General features: G+C 35.5%; 1 protein-coding gene across 1 annotated transcript; it reads right to left on the bottom strand.

The window, feature by feature from the left end:
* Window positions 1-3,510: 3,510 nt before the first annotated feature.
* On the bottom strand, window positions 3,511-14,971 carry LOC136979548 (patched domain-containing protein 3-like). Its single transcript, XM_067275551.1, has 5 exons — window positions 14,917-14,971; window positions 7,155-7,670; window positions 6,159-6,640; window positions 5,750-6,079; window positions 3,511-4,852 (listed from the first exon to the last, which is right to left on the bottom strand). Exons 2-5 carry the CDS (start codon window positions 7,661-7,663, stop codon window positions 3,630-3,632), a joined length of 2,544 nt encoding a protein of 847 aa, XP_067131652.1. The 5' UTR covers window positions 7,664-7,670; window positions 14,917-14,971; the 3' UTR covers window positions 3,511-3,629.
* Between the last annotated feature and the right edge of the window lie 460 nt (window positions 14,972-15,431).

Below are 15,431 nucleotides of genomic sequence, written 5' to 3'. Positions count from 1 at the left end.
CAAGTTCTCATTTCTGACAACGTATCATTTCATACGTATTTATGAAATCTTGATGTATTTTAAAACAGATTTCTATAATTTTCTGTTTAGTTTAATTGGCATTATAAGGAAGAATCTTAAATAATTAATTACGTTTCAAGGATATGCTTTGTTCTATATTTGTTTAGTCGATAATACATGACAAGGTTTCGTGTGTAACTTTAAATTCATTAAATAAGACTTAGCTCTTTATTATTATATTGTATATAATACTAGCTGACCCGGCCACGCGTTGTTGTGGCTCAAAATGTATCTATTATAAATGTATAACACTTCCCCCGTGGGGGGAATTTTAAAAAATCCCTTCTTAGTGTACATTCTCTTTAGAGTTTTAGTTTAGCTTTCTTAATTTACCACTTAAGTGCCTCAACGTCCTCCAATGTGTCTTCAGTATGTTCATAAGTGTTTTAGTGTGCTTCGTATGCATTAGTGTGCCTAATAGGCTTAGTGCTTAGTGTGTTTCAATGTTTAAATCAATTCAATGTGCTTGAGTGTGTCTCAACATATCATTGTGGTGTTTTCAATGGGTCAAGTGTGCTTCGAATAAGTTTCGGCAAGCTCCTAAATCTGTGCAATGGGTTTTCTCTGTGTGCCTTCGATATCTTAGTGTTCAGCGTGTTTCAAGTAATCAACGTGCCCTGATGTATTCGACGTGTTTTTAACTGTAGTACGAAATTTCAGTTTTTTTGTGGAAACCAATGTGTTTATGTTTGCTTCAGTTGTGCATTGAGAGGTGCTGCTTTTAGGTCGTCCCTTAGTGCGTGAACTCTACATCGTCTGAAAGTTGCGCCTTGTTAAAGGCAAAGTGTCTTAAACTATAGACATACTGGATCACCTGTAGACCACTCATCAGGCATTCTCCATTTTGGATCTCTGCTTTTCCTACAGGCAAACATTTTGACATTTTAATTGCTGAATAAAACTATGACTACCACGGATGTGCCTACAGTTTTCAGCAACTATAATTACCTATAATAACTATAATCTTTTTTTTTTTTTTGTTTTGTTTTTTGTTCATTTAATTTATTCATTTAAACACTATGAATTATTATTACAAATACTATATTGTTCTTACATATACTTATGTACTTATTCTATTTATTCTTTACTTACTTTAATTGTACTAATGTATATATATATTTACTCAATGTTACTCTATTTAATATTTTACAAACCTCTCGGTAATGCATACGCGGGGCCGAGAAATGTACTTTTGTACCTAAATAAAGAATGTATGTATGTATGTACATTCTCTTGACGTACCCACTAAAAACGCATCTAAAATAGTATAATAGAAGCCAAGTTCTTCACGGTAAGCCTTAATCCCGTCCATCTGCCCCCAGTAGGGGGAATTTCGACATGTATTTATATAAAAACACGTGCGTATTCGAATGCGACGTTGTGTCAAAATTTCGAAGGAATCGGTAGGAACAAACGAACGTTATATTTTATTTATATAGATAGATAGAAAATGAACTGCTTTAGTCCATTCTCACAGAAAAGTATAATGCCTCACAGTAAAGCAAACTTACGTCGTCGGAGTTAGCGCCATCTGTTGGACATAAAAGCCTTAATCCGTATATAAATATATTTTTGAAAGGGGGGAAATGGTGGTCTTCACATATGCCAGAAACCTTCGCGGGAGTGTATTAAACAACTTTCCGAAGTTTCATAGCAATCGGATAAATAGTGTAGTAATGCATGAAGGACAAACACACAGGCAGACAGCAAACATACATTCGTTTTTATATATATAGATATTCTTTTCTGTTACAGCATGATACTGGCCCAGTAGACAAACAAACACTTGCAGTTGGTTGCGGGTTCGTGCTCGACCAACGTGCGACGTAGAGTTTTCTAGGTTTTCTTCATGTATGTACACTTAAATAGAGGCCTTCTACTGCCTTACCATCGATTTTTTGGTGTTTTCTCCACCGTCTAACATTTAGATAAAGGCTAGTTTCTCATAGAACAGAGTACACTAAGGCAAAATCGATTTCCAATTCGTTTCGTATGAATTACAGCTACCTTTTATACGTGATTTTGAAGCTGATTTGATGTAGATTAGTCTTCTTGAATCTATTTTACTGTTTAATTTTATTTAAAATAATTTTAGAAGCGATAACATGCCCATTTACGCTCTTCCCATAGCCATTGCCATTAAGATTCCAGAAATCGGTAGACTGTGGTAAAAATTAGTGGATACCCAACATTAAGTGGGCTTTAGCTAATCAGGAGAACAAGTAAACACTTCTAGTTAATTTACTTTTATTAAATTACCAGTCATTTGTTTAACCAATAGTTTGGTTTATTTGATAACTGACACATGGGCGATCTACCGAGGTTTTTCATGATAATCTGGTCCCTATTTAGGTGTTACAAACATGAAGAAACCCGGAAAACTCCACGATGCTGGCCCTTTGGAGAGACCCTAAACCAGTGTTTTTCAACCTTTTTCATTGAGTGGCATTCCTGATTGAAAATAAAAAATCGTGACACCCTTGACTAGCGACGGATCTAGAATCTAAATAAAAGAGGCTAATGGGCCAGATGAACCTTTTGCGAAAACAAATATTACGTGCAACGCTGGGGTGGGGTCCGGTAATTTTAAAAATTGACAGTTTGAATAGCATTTTAATGCAAAAATGCGTTTCTACGTGTTCAGAATCAAAATTTAAGTCCATTGAATTTTGTCGAATTACCTACATGTAAAATAGCAGTCTCGCTATTGTTTTTTAAATCTACTTTTATTATCGGCCCTAAACTTTGCGACACCCCAATCGTGGTCCCGTGGCATCCTAAGGTGCCGCGGCACCCCGGTTGAAAAACACTGCCCTAAACCACGACCAGTGTTTAGTGGTTTTATCCACTCGGCCAGTGGTGGGCCTTAGAAAATCCGGCTATCCTCATTGTTTACCATAATGGGCATGATTAAAACTAAAGGTTTTCTTAGTTTCCACAAGGCGGGACATGTTACATAAATAAATAAATAAATAAATAAATAGAATTGTGGTAAGTAGGCATTTTCTACATTAAGGCTATTTATATGATTGATCATTTATACCTCACGTAAGTTAATTGGATTCGAAAAATAACAGTTAAATAAATTTTCATGCCCATAAGTAAGGAGATTTAAAGGTAATTTAAAATATAAAATATTTTGAATTTTATCAATTAAAACTGAAAAACGGTGCAGAAAAATCGATACATTTTATTTTATACACATTCTCTACAACTGTATTTTTGTACAAGTTCTGTAGTCTTGAATTCTTCTTTTCCTAATAAACTCGAAACAATTGCAGTATGGAGAGAAAAGAATAATTACATGTAAATAATTTTAATATTAGTCCAAATATACGTTAAATAACATGCGAACAAACATACAGGATGGTCCAAGATTTAGTTAATCGAAGGACTGATTGCAGAACCTTTTACAGTACATTCACATATCAGAAAAATGTGTAGCAATATGTAGGGCTCAACGATGTTCAACAAAGAAACTAAGTTACCATGTTCTTGCTCGTTGTATTAACTAGGCCAGTGACTGGCCTATGGCCATTGGCCCACATGTCTTCAATTATTTTATGCACCTAATTTCTACGCTTCCAGTAAGAACGTAATGATTCCTCAATGCTAAGGATAATGGGTATTAATATCAAACCGTGATAAAACGAAAAAATCACAACTAGAAACACCACTTTAAAGAACACCACAAATGTATAAGAAGGTCCAAAATATAATATCGAAACGCCAATAATCGTCGACAGAAACCCTTGAATGATGGCGTATCCAACACTATGCAATGTAGCTTTAATATTATCATTGGGGTTTAACTTTTTGGCCTTTTTGTAAGCGTACATTACGTGAGCTGTGTAGTCGATGCATATTCCAATACTCATAGCTAGAATAATAATTGATATAACATCGAAACTGACATTCCAAAAGCTCATAAACCCTATTGTGGTTATTTGTATGCTAATTAGTGTTATTGCAGCAATACAGGTGCAAATTAAATCCGATATAAATATGAAAAATATAAATGTAACGGTTAGAGCAGTGATGCCTACGTTTTTCACGCAGAAGATCGGCATGCCCAAATATTGCTCATAGAACGGGAACCACATATTGTGTGCGAATACAGAATACGGTGCCTTACTCTCAATTTCTCTTAAGCCTTCTAACATGGACTTCTCTGCGTTAGAGTTTCTTACGTTTTGGCTTATCAGGAAACACCGGGAGGCAACTATTTTATGGCTTTTATCATTAAATATAATGTCATTCTTAAATACCCGATACGATTTAATTTTCAAGAACACGTCGTTCAACCCGTTTATGTAATCCACGGAATTGTTTATGTTGTAGTTTTCGATTAGGTAACTCAGTGAAGACGTTCTGACGAACCGATGATATTCCCTGAACCAGCATATTGTATTCGAAGAGTCCGATATGTACCGGGAAGATTCGAAATCTGAGAGAATTTTCTCAATATTTTCTTGTACTGTTCGATTAGAGTAGTCCAAAGTTTGATTAAACACGACTTGTATGGCGTGTGGATAATCACTAAAATATTTGTAATGGACTCTCAAGTAAGAAAAAGATTTGGAAGATTTCGGGAAAACATTTTGCAGTTGTAAAGATTCCTTAATTTGGCTCATAAAATACATAGAAACTGCAGCGTAAATGATGAATATAGTGATAAAAATTGCTTTAACAGGCCACTTTCCAAGATATGTTCCGAAGATGTCCCCGAAAAGTTTCATGACCGTATCACTTCTTGCATTCTCATCTTCGTGCCCATCGATATTTTCATTTCCTGAAAAATAAAAACACGAAAGTGTCAAAATTAGTGTTATATCTTGTATATTTAAGTTGATCAAGCTGTTATAAATTATTGTTTATAGGCTACGCCACTTTCATTTATCATATTCTTTTTTACATGGCTCTTCCTCAAAATGCTGAAATTACAACAGACAGAACACCCGAAGACAAATTACTCTTCCTGCTCTGTGGGCATGGAGATGGCCCTTTTTAAAAACAGGATCGGTCAGTTCTGCAACAGGACTGCCGGGTGGTGAGGGGGGTGGTCCGTTCAGATATATCTGGACTGACCACCCCGAAAAATTTCCGAAGTTTTTCGATCCATCCGGATTCGATCGCGGGTGCCCCAGAGCGGTAGGCTGCCAGTCCAACCGCACGGCACGGCCATCCGACCGTCAAATCATTGGGCCTGTTCAACTATGTTTAACGATGCTGGTTGTATTTACAGAAGATTCGAGTATACTTTCACTAGATTAATTACGAAGGGAAAGATAAATGACAAGAGAGGGGACCAGAAACTTTCCTTGGTTAAACCCTAATGCCACTAATGATAAATGTCTGAATACGAAGCCGAGTTGATCCTGGGTAGAAGTTTAACAAACGGGATGTTCGCGATAATCCTGGGTATACTTTATTGTCTTACACCTATAGAAAAGTTCTGCTAGGAGGTCCACCCTCTTGGCGGCGCGTTGCCCCTCGGCCGAACTAAATATTTAAAAAGTAATCGAAACTTTTTTAATACAGTTTCATTTTCATTTTCAAATATTTCTTACAGAATATCCTAAAATTTATTTTAATTAATTAATTTGCTTATTTATAATTGTTATATTTAACAACGGATGGCGGTTTTTTTTATTTAGTGAAACTTTAGCTAGACAAAATGTCGACAAACCTGATATTTTCGGTTTAACGGGTATTAAAAACAAACAATGCAAATTGTATTTTTCTCTGTATCCATCCAAAGCTAGAAATCCTCCGAATAAAAATATTTGATATATATAATCGAATAACATGCACACCGAACTATACAAACAGAATATTTGAATTATCCTATATGAAGTAGTGATTCCAATTCCAAATGATAATATATTAGTTAACGAAGTGATAGTGATTGAAACTGCAGCTTCCGAATATGTTTCTGCCATTCTTTTTTCCACGGGATCCTTCACGTTTGTTTTCTTCCAAGAAGCGATCAAGACGAAGCAATCGTCTAATCCTATACCTTTAAAAGTTTAATTTATTAATGAAATTTAACTTAAAAAAGGATTTATATATGTAAAATATTTTAAAATGTACAGTACCTAATACTATAAATACAACGCATAGATTTATGTCGACGTATTCCACTTTGCACCACAGGAGCAAACCAAAAGCTGATCCTGCTGCAAGTGCTGCGCTCAAACATCCTGCTAAACCTGCCAATGGTTTACTTGATACGGCATCCGATGAAATACATGACAATGTTATAAACAATATAATCGAGGGGCAGTAAATATAAAGAAGAGAGAAACTTAATCTAGAATTATCGTTGGCATCGTCGTTGATGACTTGCGAAGTAACCAAGTGAATGTTAATGTTTTCTGAATTGACTTTCGATATAATTTTTTTACAGTAATCTTCAAATTTTATTGCCAATTTCTCCTTTTCCTTTGTTCTGCTGTTAAGCAAATAGAGTACACGGATCGCGCTGAAATCCTCCAAATAACCGGACTCGTTTACCTTGACACCTCCGAGATTTATTGCAAACGCCATGAAATTGAATTGTATTATATCCATGGGGTACCTTTAGAAAAATAATTTTAAAATTGTAAATAACTTAAAATTTTTAACCCTAATTTTACAAAAACCAGTTTATTTTTTAAAATTTTAATGCCTTTCTGACAATTTTTCTGAAAATACTGTATACAATTTAAACTAATTAATACATATACACGCTTGAAGTGTATAAAAAAAAAAACTAGTAGTTAAGGTATCAGCCAACGGGTCGAAAAAACCCCAGGAACTTTTGGGGGTACGTCAGGCCTCGAATGTGGGCCTGGCAGAAAATACAAAATGGCTTTTTTTTGTAAAAACACGAAGCCATGGTCTTTCTGAAAACAAAGAAAGATCCTTTCAGTGTCCGCGGGGATGAAAGAGTTCCAAAAGAAGTAGGAGTACAGCAATAGAAAATTACTGAGTTGGGGTACCACTCAATTGTTCGATAACAACTGAAATGCACCTAGTTAATTGCTTTTTTTAATTTTATGACTCCTTTTGTAATGATAGATTAATAATGTAATTATATTTTAATAACTTACTTGAAGGAGACCGTTCGTTGTTTAATTCCTTTGACATTTCTCTTCAAAAATAGAAGAATGTTACGTGTGTATTTATCAGTGGCTTCAGGAAAAAGATCTTTATATCCGACGAAGGTATTGTTCCAAAAGAAAGTGATGTTACGCATGATGCTGTCTACTTTTAACACGTCGTCGATGGCTCGTTCGTCCAACATGCTGATGTTTCCCTTAGGTAATGCCATAAATGCACAATATTTACCCAATTGCGCGAGCTTCATGTATTCGTCACCTGTGGTTATTTCGTTCGGGAACACGCGCTCTATGAAATCCCTTTCCGTTTTGCTTTTAGAAACGGAAGTAGAAAACAGATATTCTAGATCTTTTACCAAAGAAATGTTCATAAATCCAATTCCTAGAATAAATGTTATGAGGAACATCACTTCAATGTACACTTGAGGACGATAGCCGATGCTGTATCCGATTTTGTAGAACATAGCTGATAATGCATTACCTGCGTAACTGTGCTTCATGACGAAGCTGCAAAGATTAAAATTTCGAATATACTTGGTGATGATGGGAGTTGTTTTAACTAAAATAATACATTAAAGCGTAATAAATTAATTAATAAAAGTTCTTTTTTATTGGTTGCAAATTTACAGCTGTTGCCTATGTAGGATCCTAGAGTAACTATGAAAAATTTGGGGGAGGTCGGTGTTTAGAAATGTGTAAGAAGCATACAAACAGACAGCAGATATTTCATATTATGTATAGATTAAAATATTAGGAATTGAAATATATATATATAAGAAAAGGACTCTGACCATATATATATATATGGTCAGAATCCTTTTCTTTCAGTCCATAAGTGGCTACGAAATCATTTATGTTAGTTTAGGACATAGGCTTACTGCTGTTCCGAAATTTAGGAACCTCTTATAAGCCTATGTATTAAAGCTAAACTGAAACTCTTGGTTATAATCACCTAAATTTAGTTGTATTAATAAAATTATTATAGCTAAAAATACACATACATATAACGACTGAAACTCACGTATAAAACAACTAAAAGTACACGTGTATACCGATTTAAATTACACGTATGTAACAACTGAAAATACGCGTATATAACGACTAAAATGAAAAATCAGAAAAGTAACTAAGACAACTGTATTCACTGTATGTTTAAAATACTGTAGGCATACTTAGTAAGTAGGAACATAAAAATCACTCCTTACAAACACCAGGTTGCTAGTAAGTACAGTAAATATTTAAATCGTAAATAATGTTTCAATGACTTGATAAACACCGCAAAATTAATAATTTTCCGGTAAACTATGTACAAATTTAAAAGTTTTATTACACTCACCAGATGGTGCCAGTGTCGTAGCGTGAACACACGATAGTATTTAATAGGTAAGCAAAATACAAACGTTACAAGGTCAAAGTACTTGTACGTTACGATGAGCCTATTGTTTGTAGAAATTTATTTCTCTAGTTAGTTTCGTGTCTATTAATTAGCTTTGGATGTTAACTAATTGCATTTCTGTCGTATTTATCAATATTTAACAGTTGTCAAGTTAAATGAACGAGTTATAAAATATACAGTTTAACACAATACAATACTAAAAAAACTACAATACTCTTGAGTCTTGACTGTGATTTAGTTAAAGTAAGCCTTCTCCTGTTATCTTACTTATAAAAAACTGGATTTAAGTTCTTGAGTGCAGCAAAATGTCGCCGATTAATGTCATTCGGAGTATAAAAATGTAAGTGACAGCATTTTCGTAAGTGACGTCGACGTTTTTCTGTGCGTAAAACGATCGAAGGCTCACATAATTTCAATGTAAGAGCGAATCAGATTTGTGGTTGCAAGATTATCGAGGAGAGATTTAAACTAAAAGTTGGTTTCCCGTAGCATTTCCGTCGTTTTCTGTTTGAATACACGAGAATAAAAATTAGTTGGTGTGCTCAACTTTGAATATTTAAACGTTTGCGTCATTACTTGAAGGCAATTAGGTGGGGTTAAAAGAACCATAAGTAAGAACTATTAGTAGGTGACATCAACAGATATTAGTCTGGTAATAGGTTGCATGAACTATAATTAACGAAAATCGTAAAGTATGACGTCACTTATCACGTAACAATTTAACAGAGATTTGTATAACGCAACGCAACTCGTAGGCATAATGATACCTGTATACTGTATTAGTACATTTGAAAGGAGGAAAACACGTCACTTTCTAACAATAGAAGCTGTCATTATAATATTAACGAGAAGTCGTGATTACGAAGCTGGTTTAAACCCTTTAATTAACGTTTTAACGCTTGCAAACAATTATTATTATTATTATTTTAATACAATAAGCTTTCACGAGAATTTATTAGTGTTGTTTTTACTTTTACTTTGGAGCTTGTTCCAGAACCCTTGGCCTCCGTCTGGGTTCGTCACTGCTCACAGATATTAAATTTTAGTATACTTCGTTATCTCCAAATTGCCAGATGTAGGATTTCTTTTATTTTAAAGGACATTGTTTTGTAAAAAATACAATTAATTTTATATATACAGGATGGGTGGGAAATAAGTAGTCATAGAGAAATTGCTGTAATTTCTTTAGTTCTAAAGCAAGAGTGGTGAAAGTTATTTGAAATGTACCATATTAAATGCAAATATACTAGCATGTCTTAGAATTCAATGTAGGTACTGATGCCATACACCAGCGACACGTTTTTCTCAGATCGTGATGTCGATGAACGGCCGCTTTTCTGGACGTTCATAACCAAACCTGTTGCCATTGTAGCTTCGAATGACAATTCTCGATTGCTTCCGGACGGATTTTGGCATGGCGTCTCTTCACCGTACGCCATCATCTCTTCGCAGCAACCACTGATACCCGCATCTCATAGTGTGCAGCAATCTGCGCTCGTTTCCTAACAGACAAGCGGTGAGCCGTCTTTTTATCTACTGCGCCTGCGGTCCCTTTCGTTCAGTGCCTTACAGCATCCACGAAACAATTATAAAAGTCCATTGATACACATATATGAAAACATAACGTTTGTTATGATTATATTATTACAAAAAATTATGGCGATTTCTCAATGCCTAGTTACTTCCCACCCATTCTGTATAATATTATATATATATACATGTGTATGTGTAGTGGTACCTCAATAGTTGACTGCTAAACAATCAGCCGAACAAACACGACCTACTAGAACAAATTTCTCATTAATAACAAGTATTTTAATTTTATCTTCTATAGATTTGTATGATAAAAATGAGTAACTTATTTAAAAATAAAATGAAACCGTAAAGATTCCTATCTTCTTCAAAGTTATTGCTAAAAATTAATAGGTGTTTTTTCCATTCTGTATTGTGTATGGGCATTCCTAGCAGAAACAAAAATCACTCATTTAAACAATAAAATTTCTCTTTCCCTTCCACTTCGTCACCACGCTGTTTCATTCTAATGGTAGGTAATGTGAGTGATAGATTCCAAGAAGTCTCAGTAATAAAATTCAAAGTAAAAAAAAATTATTAAAGAATAAATGCAGTAAAACGTCTCCGAAGCGGAACCTTAATAAAACGGACACCTGTCTAAACGGGAAAAATTATTAGAAATGCAGCGATTTTCTGTATTAAAGAAAAACCTGTTCGAAACGAAAACTTGCGAAACTGGAAAAACGTTCGGTATTTTACGAGTCCGCTTTATACAGGTTTGGCTATACACGATTTGAAATCGAATCGTAAAGCTTTGTGGAGAAGAAAAACGATGAGTAGTAAGCCCTAAAAACGAAAGTGGGTATGATTAAGCCTAGGGGCCTGGAAGGGAGGGGCTTCAGAGGACAAAAAGAAAATATTGATTTAACTGATAGTATATGTTATTAAACGTAACTTAACACCACTTTATTCTGTAAAACAGAGAATGGAACGGGGCGTAGTAGGGGAGCCTTTCTAAAAAGCCGCCTAGAGGCCCAGGTGGTTGTTAACCCGATACTGTAGGCTACATCGATAATAATCAGCAGACACGCGAGTGCAATAAATTTTTTCAGATAAGTCGATTGACCCTTTGGAGGTCGCTAGCAAACAGGTTGCAAACTCCAAGTTTAAATCAACCCAAATCAGAAAATTAATTGTAAAAATTAATAATTATTCGATCCAAAGAATAGACCTTTAAGATGCAACACTTTCAAATTAAGAGGAAAATCAAGTTACAAAAAATATTTTATATCATTTTAATGGGTACACTATCGAATAAGATTAAATGTGTTTTCATGATTTAACAATTATAAAAGTCAGTTGTCGGGGAATTATGTTACGAAAATTGTTACAACAATAGCCTTCCAGGATAAAATAACGCCATAATCAATTTAATTCATTTTGAACAAGTAGAAAGTTTTACCTTTATATTTTTCTTTATCAGTTATATCAATTTATACTTTTATTTACTCATTATATACTTTTTGAACTCATGGGACCATGGAGAAATGCAAAAAATTACTGTTGTTTTCTATAGTATGGATGTTACCGTGTGTGTGGAGGCACGAATATTTCATCCAGTTTGAAACTTAATAACTCCTGTGCCTTTTGTCCAAAATTTCTGAAGTTTTGCAAGGAGATTCTGGTGTTATGGGGAAATGTAACTAGAAATTTTCAGAAAAATTGGACCTTTCGTTTGAGAGATATGGACCCCACCTCCTTACCACCCCTCCTTTTAATATATCCAGAACCGATCCGAGGACTCGTAAGCAATTGTTAGAGATGAAAACAAAAATAAAGAATGCCGGGAATGTCCAGCAACAACGTTGCCATCACTGAACGTTTTTGTGTGTGATTTCTATATATAGGCCTAATTTATATACGTGTGTTTTATTGTTTTGCTCGAAGTTGGACGGACTTTGTACTCCTGTTTCCCTCATGCATTAAATATACGACCGACTTTTAAAATTGTTGGATCGACTGTTTTGCACGTGTGAAAACCTAACGACCGGGGTTCAATCTGGAACTGATCAGGTTACACTTAGGTGTGGGCGCGAGATTCGGGAACGTCTTTTGTTCGGGTCAGTGAGACAAGCAGGACGTGACCGGTGTCCAGTCCGACCGTTATAACCTAAACTTTGTTAAATATAAAACAGCGATTTACGATTAGGGATCTTATACCTAAGAACCTAACAAAAATGTATAAACATTAAACCGTCACTTATATTAAAATTTAAGCCGTTAACATTGTATTAAATAATTTCTCTACTTTTATAAAATTAATTTGGAAAGAAGTAGTGTGTACGTTTGTACAGGTCAAAGTGTGTATAAAACGAGATCTCACAACAGTAAGAAAACAGCGAAGACGCTTAACACCTGAAGTTACAGATGAGGTTTCTAAAGTGATAATTATGGGATACTAGAAATTTGAATTTTTTTCCTCCTCTTCCCCACAAGCCTATGCTATGGGGCTATGATGTGGCTAATACCTCTCTGCCTAGTCGCCAGTGCCCATATGCACGTAAATTAGGCTGTTGTTACGTCATTTATGCTTGGACTGTATCTTACAGGCCCAGGGTCTTCGAGAGGGAGGGGATGTAATTTATTTAATTTAAAATATATGTTCTCCACCTAAAATTAGCAGTCTTCATCATACTTTTCCTGCTAGCAACGGAGTTTGCTGGTCATCCAACTCGTTATAAGGGAAAATGTTTGAATTGAAATAATGTGACTTCCAATGAAATATAGTTAATCGGCCCTCCTTCCCCTAAGCTTTCCATATGTGTCTATCTAACTGTATTCTCTATATTAGGGAAGGACGGACGGACAGACGGACGAGAGTAGGAATTTATAGGTCTACAATTTTTACAAATTGTAGTCCAATAATCCAAGACCAGAGTTTTCAATCCATTATAAATTCAAATTCATGTAGAAAATCTTATCAAAACCTCTCGAAACAAGAAATATTTCTAACGTACTGAAGATATGCAGTGACAGGACTTTACAACGGCCATTGCAGGGGCGTAAAAAATCCGTTAGGTACAAAATATCCCCCAAAAATTCGTTGTTTGGAGATTGTTTTGTATGCATTTGCTGTTTCACTTTACAGAACCTGTGTACGTGTAAATTTGACTGGGTTAAGGTCGCCATCTTAGTTTTAGTGAAGCGAAAAGTAGACGATGTCTCTTTTGCGTGCTCCGATCACCTGCTTTTCACGCTACGACTGCGCGATACGTCGTCCAGGTGGTTTCTGCGTTGTTAAGAAATAAGAATAGCGATTATAAACGAATTTCAAATAATTTTATGTTATCACAAGTAATAAAAAATCAGCAAAACTTTTCCTGCAAAAACACTTAAAATCGAGTGTACGATATTTTATTATTAAAAACTTGTTATATTATTAATTATTATAAAATGGCGAAAAGCTTAATTTTGATGGTAGGGATGGGTTTTATTAAAAAAAACCCATCCCTACCATAACGCTAATAACTAGTAAAATGTAAATGCTAATAACGAGTAAAATCGTGATGAAGTTCGACCATACTAGTGATACATACGACTTCCATTATCTCCTCATTCTCTCGACCTTTAATCCCCAAATTCCTTATTTAACCGGATGTAAAAAAACCGCATCACCCTTATACATGTGTATACCTTTCGAGTTGGATAAAAGATCTAATGATAATGATCTGTATTGTTTCGGTGGAGAACACATGATCGGTTCGGGGCACTGGAACAGGACTATTTGGAGATGCGATTTACGAGACGGGACGTGGAGGGAGGTAGGAAACGTGGAAAACCCTCGTAGACACTGGCCCGTTGCTGTTTTAGTCAAAAGAGTATATGTGATGGGAGGATACGGAAAATATCGTAAGAGACTGACGACAGTAGAATGCTACGACACCAGAACGGGAAGTTGGCAGACCAAAGCAGACCTCCCCGCTCCCGTTCATTCTTCTCCTGCCGTGGCTTTCGACGGTTGCATCTACGTATTTTCCGTGCCCATTTATTGCTACATGCCGGCCACGAACGAATGGAAAGAAGCGTCCCTTTGGACGGAAAGCGGTTTCTCCACCGCCTTCGTCTTTAAAAACAGACCTTACGCCGTAACCCGAGAGGATCGAGCGGCTCTACTGCGTTTGACTTTACCCGACTCAGAATGGCACAAGGAATTTGTTTTTCCCACTCGAGTGGACTGCGGATGTCTTTGTCACAACTACTACTATGGTTTGAACGAGAATCTGGTGGCCGTCTACGATGTGACCAGAAGGACGTGCCAGACCAAGCAGATTAATGGCCGACTTTATTCTGAAATGTGTTCTTCTATACCAAATTTTATAAATTAGACATTTTATAATTTTGTAGTCGATTTTTTTAACCACCAAAATTTAATAACATCAATCCCCGTAATGGACAAACCTCCCTGTAGAATTTCAGAAATATTTGACAAAAAACACAGGAGTTATTAAGCGTCAAAGTGCGTAAACACTTTTAAGCTTGCTCCCAAACACAAACATTCATACATACAGAAAACCCCCAAATACTTTTGTATTTCCAGACGTTTTAAGGTCCCCCGAGTCTAAAAATGTAATTCTTGGAGGGTCTAAAAATGTAAATCTTTTGACAGATGACCATACTGTCCCTTCGTTATAGGCCTATACAATACATAACAGATGGAGAAATAAAATTCCCTTGCATAATTTGCATTTTTAAATAATTTACATCAATATCCTTATACAGTATCTACAATGTAGTAGCAATAAATAAAATTAATAATCACTATAGATAGAATACAGAAATGCATACCTGAAGTGTTATATTCTCAACAAGGTTAATTGCTTCTTACAAGTCAATTTCTGGCATAAAAAATATTCATTCGAATCGTCTTACAATTATATTATAAAGAGGATCCAACGGCTTGCATCCAATAATGCAGCCAGACTCTACGTCAGATTCACGTCAAACGGGTATAAGGAAAACAAGCTGCCCGCTATTAAGTTAACCATTATTTTTAAGTAATTGTTCTTGTGAAAAATTCGTAGTATTTTCTGGAATTTCCGTTTTTATTTTCATAAAAAGGAAAAATATAACATTTTCTAAATACTCCAGTTTTCTTACGCACTATCGACATGGGCGTAGCCAGGAAGGGGCATGGGTGGACACGGCCTCCCCCCAGTTAATCTGGTGCCCCTCCCCAGAAAATTACAGCCGAAAAAGTGTTGAGCCGATTTGCAAAAAGAAATAGAAAGCTGAAGCTAATTTAATTGGGTGTAGTGTACCCACTGAAAGTCTAGATCAGGCATGGTCAACATACGGTCCGC

The sequence above is a fragment of the Centruroides vittatus genome, unplaced genomic scaffold (assembly GCF_030686945.1).
Source record: "Centruroides vittatus isolate TY-2023 unplaced genomic scaffold, ASM3068694v2 contig_628, whole genome shotgun sequence".
NCBI lineage: Eukaryota > Metazoa > Arthropoda > Arachnida > Scorpiones > Buthidae > Centruroides > Centruroides vittatus.
Note: the sequence above shows the minus strand (reverse complement) of the source record. Positions and strands in the feature narration are given on the sequence as shown.

Excerpts from the sequence above, each read along its gene's own strand:
- LOC136979548 (XM_067275551.1), bottom strand. The coding sequence starts at position 7,663 with ATGAAGCACAGTTACGCAGGTAATGCATTATCAGCTATGTTCTACAAA. Across the intron at positions 6,641-7,154 it reads CAACGAACGGTCTCCTTCAA|GTACCCCATGGATATAATAC; the intron begins GTAAGTTATTAA and ends ATTTTTCTAAAG. Across the intron at positions 4,853-5,749 it reads CGTTAAACCGAAAATATCAG|GAAATGAAAATATCGATGGG; the intron begins GTTTGTCGACAT and ends TTTATTTTTCAG.